The following is a 14,640-nucleotide window of genomic DNA, read 5'->3' on the forward strand; positions in this document are numbered from 1 at the left end:
AGCACTATAAAGCAACGAACCTTATAAATTGTGTGTGTTTTTGCTCAGTTGTTGTTGCTGTTGATTTTTTATTTCAAACTCATACACAAACAGACGAAGATCGACGTTCGTATTTGTCGTATGGCGTGTATTCTTCTTCTAATTTGCATTGTCGCTAATCGAGCATAAAGCATAAATTAAAGCAATTAATTAAAAAAAATCCATACAAGATAAACAACAACATGCAGGATAGTAATGTATATCAGCAAAAAACAACAAAAATTAGTTGTTAATCGTTACAATTTTAAGAATATATAATACAAAATTTGCGCGTGTGTACAAAAATATAAATTAAATAAAAAATGCAAATACCAAAATTACCAAAAGTTATAAATAAATTTTCCATATTTTAAAAAATAATAAAACCAACAAACCCGCCGTAACTCCATTAATAATAATGTAGTATGTGATTGTGATTTTAAAATTTGAAGAATAAAAAATCCCTAATTATTTATACAAAAAAATAATAATATAATAACGAAAGAAAAGTAAAAAATAAATAAAGTCATAATACAAAACAAAAATATATATTGCAGGTATTTAGAAATGTTTTTTTTTTATACATTAAACATAGAAAACTTATTTTAAAAAATCTATCTTTAAAAATATACACAGTACGAATAACAATTTACGTATTCAGTAAATAAATTAAAATATAAAAATATATATCAACGCATATAAACAATTTACACAAACATATACGCATATCTGTGTATACGTGTTTTTTGTAGAATCGTAATTTGAACAAGGAATCAATCACAAAAATATTTTTGTAATTTAAGAAAAAGTTTCCACTTATTGCCGCTTTTAGTCATTTTATATGCGTTAATCTCTAAGCCATCAAAGTTCTATAATTAAAAGAAAATAGGAGAAGTGAAATAATAAAATAAAAAAATCAGTCAAATGATGATGCTAACAACAGAACACATCATGCATGGCCATGCCTCATCGGTTAGTCAAAGTGCATTGTTTGGTTGCTCCACAGCTGGTCATAGTGGTATCAATCAATTGGGCGGTGTATATGTTAATGGCCGACCGCTGCCGGACTCTACACGTCAAAAAATCGTTGAGCTCGCCCATTCGGGTGCTCGTCCCTGTGATATATCGCGTATTTTACAAGTTTCCAATGGCTGCGTTAGTAAAATTTTAGGCAGGTAAGTGTTTTCGGTTTTAGAGAATATTTATCAAACGCTTGAAAGCTTGTTTCATTTCAACTGTTCAACTGTGTTATTTTCTTATTCCAGTTGATACGAAACATGCCTCGAGTGCTCAGCAAGAATATATAGTATGTATATACTTATCTGGGGAAATGTTCCTATAATATTCGTGCATTTTCCCAGTCTGTATAACTTTGTTTACTTAAATTGTTATTACAATACAACTTCTGTAGAAAATCTCAAACGATTAATTTTTTTTCCACGATTGGAAATTATAAAGATGTATGCATTTTACAAATTATTTAGTGAAAATAGACTTGGAAAGCAGTAAATGGCAAATATCGTAGCTTTTTGTTACAATACAATAACAAAATAAAAATAATGCTAATATTTTATTAAAATAAAGAATTATATATTTTTGATTAACATAAATGGTTCCGTTCATTCGAATTAATAATCATTTTATTATTCAATAGAAAAATCATTTAGAGATGCAATAGTTATATTTTATGCTTTCAAATCCATGGAATCGTTTTTTTTTTTGCATATTTAGTTATAGATATATAAATTACATATTTTGCTAATATGCAATATTTATAACATTTTAATTCCATATTTTTAATTATTATTTTTTATGTAATATTTTTATAATAAAATTGTTATTGACTTCCAAAAAAAGTTGTGGAAAAAGACGTAGTATTTTCATCAGAACTAGTAACTCAAAGTGCCTCAAATTCGGGTGAAAAATCTATAAATTTTACATTAGCGTGTCATTGGAAGGATGTTGTTCATTTTTGACAACTTTGAATGACATCTAATCTTAGTTTAAGAAGCAGTTAAAATCCGATATTTGGATGTCACATTCTTTTACTGACACTCTTATGAGAATTTCACTAGTTTTTCACCAAAACTTAATGTACTTCAAATATGTTGTTTGTAAATGGGTTTTCATTTGTAAGGAAATATTTGATTTATAAAAGTGAATAGTATGTAATCGCATTTTTAGATGTGATTAAGATGTAGTTTGTAAAGTATGACATCCATTATTTTTTGCTAGGTTATTATGATGATTTCGAAGGTTAAAAAATATTGGTCCTATACCCACCTTAAAGTATCCGTTCTGAATCAGTTACTAAGCCTGTCCTTCTGTGTGTCCATAGAAACAGTAACTTTTGCACATACATCTTTCACTCTTCCCCCATACAAAATATCCTTTAGAAATTGGCTTCAACGTCCATAATTCACTTAAAAACATTACCACACTATAAAATTTTAAATCAATAGAAGTTAAACAGAATACATCTTCTCACCAAATTTTATGAGGATCCTCTTTCAGATAATCAAAACAATTATTTAAATACAAAATTTAAACAAAATTTTTAATTTATAAAATTTTCCCTATATAATAGTGCATATTATAAGCGCATATTTTGCGTTTTTTTTTGTATGAAAATCCTTGCCTGTAAATTATATAATACATAAAGCAACTACATTCTAGTTAACAGTTGCAAATTCATGCAAAGTTACCAATTATTTAGGTATGTTTTTCTACAAAATATTATTTTAAATACCTACACACATTTTTCTGTAAAATTTTAAAAATGTTGAAATTAAAAAGTTTTTCTTCTTATTTTATGTTATCTGGTCGCTTTTTGTTTTTACTCTGTTTTTTATTATAAAAGATCAAAATAAGCCCTATGAAGCAGTACGTTGTTGGTTTTGTGCGTCTGTATTAACATAAATTATATTTTTTTCTGAAAGTTGCAGGGGTTGTCTCGGATTTTATTCTATCAATGTTATTTGTGAGCCAATTTCACTCATTTGGAATAATAAAGTTCTCGAAAGTATGAATAATAAAGTTCTCGAAAAGTATAATCAATGTTATTATATTCTACAATGCTTAAAGTAGATCTACTTTTGTAGCGTTATAAGCGGCTCACGAATATGCCAGCTGATTTTGACAATTTATATTATATTTTAAATGGTTATTTATTAGGGAAGTCAATCGGGACTGGCTTTTACAAATCCCGGGATTTTTCGGGGTTACAAGAATTTAATTATTTTATATATGAAAATCTTCAAATCAACTTCCAAAGAAAATGTTTAAATTTGTTGAAATTTAGTTAAAAAAGATATATTTAAATTAAATCAATCTAATTAATTATAATTTTTAAATAAAAACTTTTTGAATTTCATAATTTCTTAAACTTATTAATTACATACTATCTAAATAAAAAAAGTAAGAAATTATAGTCGGGAGAGGCCGACCAAATTAATTTTGAATTATTCCTTGCATCAGATATACAACTTAAGCCATTTATTTGTGAATAGAATTGTGGACATTAAAATTTTGAAGTAGGCTTTTTATAGGGGCTAGGGTTAAATGAGGCTCTACAATTAAAAAAGTCATCACGGTAATAAAGGCTAGTATGGAACTTGGCTAGTATGGAACTTGGTTTCCGTCGACCTGTTTTGTGCTTTTATGTTGGATGTTTTTTTTTTTTTGGTGGCTACACTGACATGGACATTTAGACTGACGGAAAATTATTTTGAGCCGGTACACTTTATGGTAGGTGTAGAATAATAAATTACAGAAACACTGACATGTGAGATAACAAAACAAAAATTAAAGTTTTAAGAAATAAATTTATTAATGTTAAATAAAAGATGTTTACTCTTTAAAATAAGCAAATTACGTTATTAAAGCTACGTTCAGACCTATCAAATATTTCATGATAAAGACGTAACCACTAATTTTTGTAAATTAATTTTTGATTCTGCATGATTTTTGTAATTGAGAATATTGTCGAAACAAATAATAAAGACGTTATGAATTGATGTCATCAAAGATATATTATATTTGGGCAAATAAATATATATTTTTAAGGAAACCAAAATGTAGTTTTTTTAGGTGTCACGTCATTTTCGTCAAACATCTGATAGGTGTGAACTTAATTCCCATGTGTAAAATTATAATTTTTTTTTATGTTTCTATCGAAAGTTTTTATTTTTTGGCTTTTGGATAATTATGAAGTTTAGTGCTCTGTTTATATTATCTTCTCCACTTTTTGTTTAGAAATTCGTTACATCGAGTACAAAATAAATAAATTTATTTGTAGTGCTCAATAGAAAATATTTTTTCCTTCGTTAAATCCCGAGTTTGGAATACCAATGAACATTACGTACTGTTCAAGGCGAATAGATTATAAGGTGAAGTCATTTCATTTTGCGGCGAACACATTAATATTTTATGTATGGAGTTTGAGAGTTTCGGTTTTAGGAAGAGATTTTTTTAAAATAAAGTTTGGCAGCGTCGGGGTAAATTTATATGAACAATCAGCTGTTGATATGACTTCACCTTATTTGTTTCTCCATGTTACTGTTCGTCTGTAATCGCTCTATGTAGAAGGATCCAGAATATCAGTGCCGCTTTATAAGGGCACTAGGTGCACTTTATTTTTTATCCTCGTTCATAAATTTGTGTGCAAATCTTTTTTATTTCTATTTTATGAAAGCATTTTTATTCGAATTTTTCAATCAAAACGCAATTCGTGTTGCCTCTTTTTACTTACAAATCGACAAGGTTTTTGTTTATGTCTTTTTGATCAACTAACCGTACATACACAAAATTTTATAAAATTTTGACTTGTGGCCATACAGCTTTAAAATAAAAAAAGGATCCCTGCAGAAACTTCCATTACCTAGTAATGTAGAAAGTTATAAAGAAATATAAATATAATTTTTTTCCAAAAAAAAAAAAAATCAATTCAATTCAAAATTCGATTTAAAGCTGGAAAAAAATTGAGTTTAAAATTTCTCTCTATATATTTGAAGAAAATCGGTTGAGCCATGTTGTTCATCCATGCAACAGTCTATAACGTATGTTTATATGTATACATTTTGTATGTTTGAACGTTATAGACTGCTACATGCCCTGAACCGATTTTCTTCAAATTTTTAAGGACGTATTACCGTTTATAACATAAATATAAAATCTGATATTAATAAAATAGAAAAATTCGTATTTCTGAGAAACTATTACAGCTAAACCCCGGTATTTCTAAAGAAATTAATCACTTATTTTAGGTTTAATACGCACATTTCCCATACAAAATTCATACAATAAATCATCAATAACTTTATTAATCATTTATTAATATGTGGGAAAATCTTTAAATTTTACTTGAAGAACTTTGATATTCATCTGAACATTTAGAGTATAAGGCGGACTTCTATTAGGTATTTCGCTTAACTATTGAAGCTAGAATTTTCAAATTTTACATGAAGAACTTTGACATTCATGTGAACATTTAGAGGTAAATGGGGTGCTTGGCAGCAAATCGTCACATGCCGATGGATAGAAATTTGCGAACTTGCAATTATTTGCTTCTCTACTTCTTCTTCAATAGCATTCACTGCATAACTTTGAAGTACTCAAATAAGTTGATATGGAAGTATAATGGGTTGTACTTCCATATCAAGTTTTTACTGGGATACTGCCATCGAATTAAATTATAATAAACATTTAAAAAAAATGCACAATTTAATAACTAAATATTTTTTTTAATTAAAGAAAATCGAATTTCGAAAAAAATGTTTTAGGTTAAATAATATTTGTTTAATAATGTAATAATTGTAATTAGTACAATAAAATAATTCATTGTAAAAACAAGTATGAATTTATAGTCGGACATTGCCGACCATATTATACCCTATACCAGTCAGTATATTAAAATTGTGGATTTTTTTAAATAAAGCATTTAATTTGTTTTATTGTGGAATATTTTTACTTATTGTTGACAAAAAAAGATATTTTTTGCAAGAGGGCTCATAGGGGAGAAGGGGTAAATATGGGCCTATCCTTATAAATTTTGGTAGATGAATTAACGTCTACTTCAAAGTCATTTATGTAGATTTTAATCGTTTTATTAGTAATTATAAGTTAATTTTGACCTACAAGCCATTATCTGATGGGGAGTTTGTCATTTATTGTTCTATAAAACTAATTATTGATGATTTTTGTTGACATTATAATACATTTAACGTTATTATAAGCCTAAAGGCCCGATTCGGGGGGTACGGGTGTATGGGGGCTAGGAGAAATAATGGACCGATTGTGCGCACAAGGTTTATATGGACACACAGACAGACGGACATAGCTAAATCGACTTAAAAAGTGAATCTGATGCGATTGGTATACTTTAAGGTGGGTCTAGGACCAATATTTTTGGGTGTTACAAACTTCAGCAATAACCCATTATAGTGGTGTAGGGTATAATTAAAAAATAAATCCAAAATGTTATAATAATTTTGGTGCGGTATACTAAATTGTAATATGCCATTAAAATCGTCTCTCCCTCTAAATTTGCATATTGTTTTTTGCCTTAGAATAAACAAAACGTTCATTTTCAGCGGGAACATCAGCAACATTCATTTTTGTCCACCCTGTGAAATAATTATGTATGAAATCTATCGAGAAAAAGATGTATTCTAAAACTTATTATTTAAAATTGTGGTCCGAAACTATTGTTCAATTTACAATCGATGTTGTAGCGTTGTATAAGTAGTATGTAAGCTGCTGCTATAAAGGTCATTACAATTTTGCTGGTATTTTCTATGAAAAAGCTGTATACAACTCTTACGATTATTATTCATATACTTTCGAATGTTGTAAAAAAGTTTAGTGTTGTCAATTTCAAACAATTAACCGATTAAGAAAAACTATTAACAGTAAAATTACTGTATATTTATTCCAAAACTCAATAGTCCAATTCGCAACTGGTCTTTTTTGTATCGTTTATTAAAATACAGTATTCCCATATCTGCCCCGATGAAAAACAACATTTTTAATATTAAATTGAAAAACTAAATTAACTAATACTATACACTAATTATTATTATTTTTATTTTTCATTTTAATTCACGTTTTTAAACGTTTACTTTTTAAATTCTGTTTTATCTTCCATAATTTTGGGCATTCACATGAGAATAATAGTTTTAAATTGAATACTTAATAAATAAAGATATGAAAAACAAACGTATAGGTATTTTTCCTTTTTAATTCCTTTATTATTTTTCAATGAAGAACAATTATTTGGTGATTTTTATAACAATACTTCAGAAACATGTTAAGATTTGTTCTGATTTACCTACATATAGAAAGGAATCATACATTCCTGATTCTTGAAAAAATTTTGAAATAATGATATCAATTATACTTTTACAACTGTTTGATTAACATTGTTGTGTTTCTTATAAGTATTTATAAGAAGCAATAGTTATAGTTATAAACCACTCATTGAAAAACATAAAAAACGAAAAATAATTATTTCAGAGAGGTAGGCGAGCATTAATTTAACAAAAATGTAATTTGAAACAGTAAAAAGCTTTTCCAAAACATCAGTAAAAAATCAGCTTAACAGTTTTATTTAAAAAATTATATATGTATAAAAGCAAATGTATTTATTAAAAATTACATTTAAATTATTTTCAGATATTATGAAACTGGGTCAATTAAGCCACGTGCCATTGGTGGTTCAAAACCTCGAGTTGCCACCACACCAGTTGTACAAAAAATAGCTGATTACAAACGTGAATGTCCAAGCATTTTTGCGTGGGAAATACGAGATCGATTGCTTTCGGAACAAGTATGCAATAGTGATAATATACCCAGTGTGAGTATGATGATGTTTCCTTTGTACTTGTAATAAACGCATATTTCCTAATTATATAAAGTATCGCAAATACGTAATAAAAAATGATTACACTTTTATTTAAGTATTTTTAATTTGTTTAAGTGTTTATTATTAAATTAAGATTTACTATTCTACCTATTTTATTTTATCGGTACATTTGTATGTACTCTTTATTAAAGTTATATTAAATTGAATTAAAATTTTTGTATTTTTATGAAAACATCTCTATTTTAATCTCTTTTTTTTCAAAACATACTTTGAAAGTAGATTGTTTTTTAACATTTTCAATTGCACTTATATATACTTATATATACATATACAGTAGTGGAAAAAATAATAGAAACGACTTTATTTAGGAGTTTGTAAGTTTTTTTGCTCCATCGTATTTTATTGGTATTTAAGATATTTAGCATTGTGAAAAAATAATAGAAACTATTCACAGTATTACACTGGGACATAAGCTGAGATTTCATAAACTGCGTTTTGTATTTATTTTTAAAAATTTGAATTGTAAATGATATTCCCAATATCAAAATATACTGTTTCCTCGGTTCTTTATGTTAACGAGTTTTTTTCAGCGCTCGGCTGACCACATGAGCTCTGACGGCTGAATTGGAGCCACGACTTTAAAATTTTCTTTAATAAAAAAGTGAAAGAAATTGCTTAACATTACTAAATTATTAAAAAACTAGTTATTGAAAAGATCTCAAGCCGAAGAAGTTTTGAATCCGCTTATTGATAACGATTTTTAGCCCCGATTTTGAGCAATAATTCACTTTTTGGCAATACAACTCGTTCTTGGTGGTTAAAAAGGGGCTTTAATATAAAATATCTTGATGGACAGGTAAAATAAGTTGAATTTAAAACTAAAATTTCAGGAAATGTACAAATCTCGAAAATTAATTTGAAATTTAGGTATAGTACTGTTTGGGAATTAATACTAGTATATACCCAATACGATCTATTGAAAAAAATAAAACAGAATGTTTTTAAATGAGGGAAATAAAGTATGTTTTTTATTTTATTACCTTTCTTAAAATTTATGAAAAAATTACAAAAATTTTTTTATGAACTTTTTGTGTAAAATTTTACTTATTTTAGCATTATTTCACAAGTCCCTTTTTAACCAACAAGAACAGGCCAAATTGCAAATTAGCGAAATATTGCTCGAAATTCGGCCCAAAAATCGGTGTATTGTCCTTATATATTTGTTGGTTCAAACTTTTTCTTCTCGAAATCTTCTCAAAAACTAGTATGATAATTTAAACATTAGAAGATATTTCTGAAATTTTTATTTAAGAAAACTTAAAAGTCGGCCCTCTGATTCAGCTTTTCGGGATCCATAGGGTCATCAAGCTTCGAAAAAAACAAATGATAACATAAAAATTAAAGTAAAAAGTATACTTTTATATTAAGAATTTCATTTATAATTAAAATTTTTAAAAATAAGTGCAAAAAGTTGTTTAAGAAATCTCAGCTTATGTTCCCAGTGTAATACTGTGAATCGTTTCTATTACTATTTCCAATGCCAAATTTTGTAAATACCAATAAAATACGATGCAGCAAAAAAACTTACAAACTCCATTTATCATAGGAAAGTAGACCTAAATACCTTTTATTTAACATACAAATCATCAAATTCTAATGGGTACTTTTAGAAAAAATTTAGTTTTCGCCCCAAAATAAAGTCGTTTCTATTTTTTTTATTTTGTCATTATATATTATATTATTGAAAAGTCGAACACCACCAATATTGTGGCGACATTAGTAAAAATAGAAATAGAAGAAGTTTATTTAGAAATGTGTATACGAAAAACAGTAGGAGAAAGTGCAGAGCCTAGTGGCTCAATTTTAGTGCAAATGTGGAAATCTTCTGCGTCCTTTATAGGTTATAAAATCGTTTAAACATTATGCGTAAAACCGAATTTGTACAGTTTAATGGTTCAAATAATTAAATATTTTATATTAATATGTTGTAGTAAACCATCGCTAAAGAAGCTGTAAATATGAATGCGATAAAGTAAAGATTTTTTAATATTTTACATTTTAGTGTTTATAATTAGAATATTCGAAATAGATTAAGTTTAAAACTCCAATAATTATTTGTCGAAAAAATCGATTAGAACAAAAATCCGAATAATTGAATACCCTAGTCTTTGATAAACTGGTATTTCTTTTCGCAATTTTATTTTCGTACTTTCGTATGCTTAAGTCTTGAAGTCATTTAATCCGGTTATTTAACTTAAAACTGCAACAATTGGGGCAAACAAACGTAAGAGTATTTATACATAGGAGAATACAATATCAAATACCTCTGTGCTGGATGGACGGTTGGCTGACTCGCTCCCTTCTGATGTCAGTTTTCAGGGATACAAAATTATTAATTTGTCCTTCGTCATAAATTCTTTAATATATAAAATAACGATGGATATTTGTTGTTAAAAAAATAAGAAGAAAATATAAAAAAATCTGTCGAATATAACACTTTTATATATATGTACATTATTATAAAAATGAAAATTATTATATGAAAGCATGTGTATAACGCACTGATGGTTGAACGAACGGACAGACATATAATAGATACTTATACATATTCGTATAATAATGGCAACAACCCAAGTAAAAACAACACATATACAAAAGTATAGAATGATAGAATAGAGTGGTACACCATTATTGTTGAGTATTGTATGTATGTATATTTCTTATCTTTAGCTGCTGTCATCACAGATAGCATCACTTATTTGCCGCTTCGTTGCACTATTTAAGATTCTAAAAGTATCCAGCTGTGCTGCGGTTGAATTTGAAATACAAAATTCTGGCAGGCAGGCAACCCCTGATTTTATTATCTCTTGAATGTTTTTATTTACTTATATACGTTTGGTTGTGTTGTTGTTATTGTTTTACTTTTTCTAATTTGTTGTATGGAGGAACAACACTTCAAAGCCAGATTTGTTCGAAATTCAATTACAATGCAATTTATTTAGCTTTTTTTATTACCTACTTAATCTGTTTATATAATTTTTTGTGGTAACAATTCGGCAACCATGAAATAGGTATACATAGTTGCTTTTTACTTCTTTTCTTTTTTATTCTATTAGAAATTGATTCAATATGTATGTAAATATATATTTATTATGTCCTTATGTGTGTAAAAGTTATATAACTTATTGTACTATGAAGGTAGTAAACAAAGGAAAAATGACCGAAGTATTACATTAAAAAGATTTAGGCAATTTAAGAAAAAACACTCAACCTGAGAATTTAGAAATTCAGCTAAAAACGGTATAGTACTCATTAATAAGAGAAAGAGCGTATACAGGCAGATAAATCGTAGCATATCAAAATGTAAATAATAATCAAATATTACCTCTAATGTTTAATCTAAATCTATGGAATAATAACTCACCATTACTGTGATATGTAAATGATTAATTCTACACAAGCTTAGCCTCACATATAATATACACAATTTAAGAACTAATCCGTTAATATCTAACATCGATTACATCGATTTGATAATTTATTTTTTACACTAATTAAATAAAAATAATGGATCTCTATTTTCATTTTCTGAAAATAAAACTTACATTTAATGAAAAACAATTTTTTTTTGGTGCTGTTTCAATTAGGACATGTGCATGTCTTAGCATCATTTCTCTTGGTCAATTATCATTTTAATAAAATATGAGCATATAATTGGGCCTATTTGAAATATTAACAAGTATAATTGTATAGTCGGGCTTAGCCGATGATATGATACCCTCACCAGTCAGTATGTTAAAAATGGCGATTATTTAAAAAAATAAAGCATTTGATTTGTTTTTTAACTTTATTTCGGAATATTTTTACTTTGTTTTTTTTTTTGGCAAAAAAAAAACGATTTTTTACAAGTGGGCTCAAAGGGGAGTAGGAAAAAATATGGCCCTACTTTTAAAAATGTTGGTATGGGGAGTTTAGTCTAATTCAATGTTATTTATGTAGAATTTAAAAGTGTTTTTAATATGTGAATTTTGATCTTTAAGTCATTTTCTAAAGGGGAGTTTGTATGGGGGCTAGGGTCATTACAAAAATCGGTAGTATCATTATAAGTCCTATAAAATTATTTAACCATTTAAATTAATTATAAGCCCAAAGGCTTACGGTTTTATGGGGGCTACTTGAAATAATGAACCGATTTTCATACAATTATCTTAAAATTTTGGCCTGTACCTTGCGCACAAGGTGTACATGGACACCCAGAAAGCCGGCCACCTAGCCAGACGGACGGACATAGCTCAAACGACTCAGAAAATGATTCTTAGCCGATTGGTAAACTTTAAGGTGGGTATAGGACGAATATTTTTGTATGTTACAAACATCAGCACAAACCCAATACACTCTCCCCACTAAAGTGATATAGGGTATAAAAACGTTCAGTGCTATCGCGCGAAATTTAGGAATGGATCTATTAAAAAGATATTCTCAAATAACATTAACTAAATTATTATCAAATTAAAAAAAAAATTATTATTGACTGATTAATGATTCATGTCTGCAGAATTTAAAATAGCTGCAAAAATTTTGTGTAAAATATGACCATATTTAAACATAGGCCTATTTGAAATATTAAAAGCGTTCAGTGCAATCGCGCGAAATTTAGAAATGTATCTATCAAAGAGATACTTTCAAATAATGTTAACTAAATTTTTATCAAATATTTATAAATAATATTATTATTGATTGAATAATGATTCATGTCTTCAGAATTTAAAATAGCTGCAATGCTAAAAAATTAATTTAAATACCAACTGGGACTAAATGGGTCTTAAATATAGGGGCAGAAGTATTTTATTATCCCCACCATATATACATATATGTTAGTATTTTGAAGTTTTTTGTCCTATAAAATGTATAGTACTTTTAACAGGTTTAAGTATACAGAATAGCTACTTTAGTTTAACACATAAATCCACGGGTTAAATTTTTTCAAAATTGTTACAGGCTGATAAAATTTAATAATATTATTATTTGAAAGATGTAACATCATTCAATGTTTTATATAACGAAAATTTAAGTTAAGGAGCTTAATTGAACTAAACAAAGAAAATGTTTTTAATTAAGGGGAGGGATTCATTTTAGCAAAAACGTTTTCCTTAAACCGTAGCAAACTCAAATATTTACCACGCATAATTCTATGGTTATTTGACTTTTCCCTTTTGTGGTTGGTCATTAGAAAGTTGGAATATTTAAGTTACATACTTGATTATTGAATTGAATGATGGCATATGTACAAATGTATGTTTGTATATATGTAGTTATGTTATACATATTATGTAAATGTATATGTTTGTCTTATAAAGCCACGTTTATACGGATGGTTGGGATAATACAATTAATTTTATTGTACAACACGATGTTTACTTGATAAAACACAACTTACCTCTTAAATTTAGTTAAAGTTGAAATGGGACAGGAAGAGGACGACGAAAATCACTCATAAACACACATTCTGTATATATGTACAATATACTATAACTCCGTTTTTTATAAAGTTAATAAAATTGTCTAAATTGAGATTACTAGCTCGCAAGCAATTTTCCTTAGAAATATGCTATCTAGTTTAAGCAGTAAGCTAAATAGGGTAGATAAGTTAATCATTCCAAAAAGCCATTGATTAATTTGTTATACGATTTGTGTAAAATTCATAACGGCAGTTTTATATCAACTGTAGCAAAAATCCAACCTGCATTTTAAAAAATATAAAAAGGTAAAAAAGAAGCACCCTAACATGCATACATATAGTATATGATTTGTATTAACCAACAAAAACAAGAACAAAATTTGTTTTTGGATGACTGTCTGCCTTTATGTAACGCAAATATCAGTTTTAACTTTGCTATTGATTTTTCTATTCATCCGTTTTCCCTGCCTTAACAAAAAGGAAAAAAAACCCTTATGAAAGTAAATAAAATTTGTAGGTCCAAGATAATGAGAGAACAAGTTTAATTAAGTCTGTCAAATAATAAAATTTTACAAATTAGTTGTTTAATTTTCATTAGGAATATCAAAATCTTTCAAAAACAAATTCATAGACCAGTGCGCAACAAAATCAACCCTAATTTTCTTTAGTACACAAAGTTTGGTAACAAAAAAAATCATCGCTCCGCTTACATTCATTCTTATAGTCGTTATTGCCATCCCATCACATCACCAGAAAACAATAGAGAAAATTGCACAACATATGGCATTAAACCGTATTTAACTTTAATGCTCTTACAATACCCATTGTGCATGACTATCTAACTGTGTATGAATGTCTGAAACTGAGTTTTCAATGAATGAATGAATGAAGTACATATACAAATACTCGCACAACAAACATACTTGAATGTATTATAAATAAATACAATAAATAAAAGAAAAGTAAGTGTTGCGTACACGATGCGTTGAGGTATTTCTTGTTTTTTTATTTGTTTAGTTTGTCATAAATACGTACAGAATACCTTTTATCACGCCCATTGTTTAACCAACCCGAAAACAATGAAACGCTACATGGAAAATGTGATACAGATCGAACCGCAAAGTAAAATAAGAAAATTATGAAACAGTGTAAACAACAAACAAATACAATTTATTTTGTTTAAATAGGGGTTTTCAGGTTTGGGGTTAGTTGATTGAACAGCATCCATCCATTATGATCGTAATTATCAGAAGGACAAAAAGGTCGATGTAGATTTCCAAAAATGGAAGAATGGAAGAATGGA

At 27.7% G+C, this 14,640-nt stretch overlaps 1 protein-coding gene across 2 annotated transcripts in view; it reads left to right on the forward strand.

Annotated features, from left to right (window-relative positions):
- Positions 1-538: 538 nt before the first annotated feature.
- LOC111683117 (paired box protein Pax-6) overlaps positions 539-14,640 on the forward strand; it is a 58,569-nt gene continuing 44,467 nt past the window's right edge. Inside the window, exons 1-2 of one of the 2 annotated variants that reach the window (XM_046954407.1) lie at positions 539-1,193; positions 7,690-7,870. In XM_046954407.1, coding sequence (XP_046810363.1) covers positions 943-1,193; positions 7,690-7,870 — 432 coding nt within the window. In that variant the 5' untranslated portion in view covers positions 539-942. The remainder of the gene's footprint in view (positions 1,194-7,689; positions 7,871-14,640) is intronic. The other variant, XM_023445150.2, reaches the window with a different exon arrangement.

The sequence above is a fragment of the Lucilia cuprina genome, chromosome X, assembly GCF_022045245.1.
Source record: "Lucilia cuprina isolate Lc7/37 chromosome X, ASM2204524v1, whole genome shotgun sequence".
In the NCBI taxonomy this organism is placed as follows: Eukaryota; Metazoa; Arthropoda; class Insecta; order Diptera; family Calliphoridae; genus Lucilia; species Lucilia cuprina.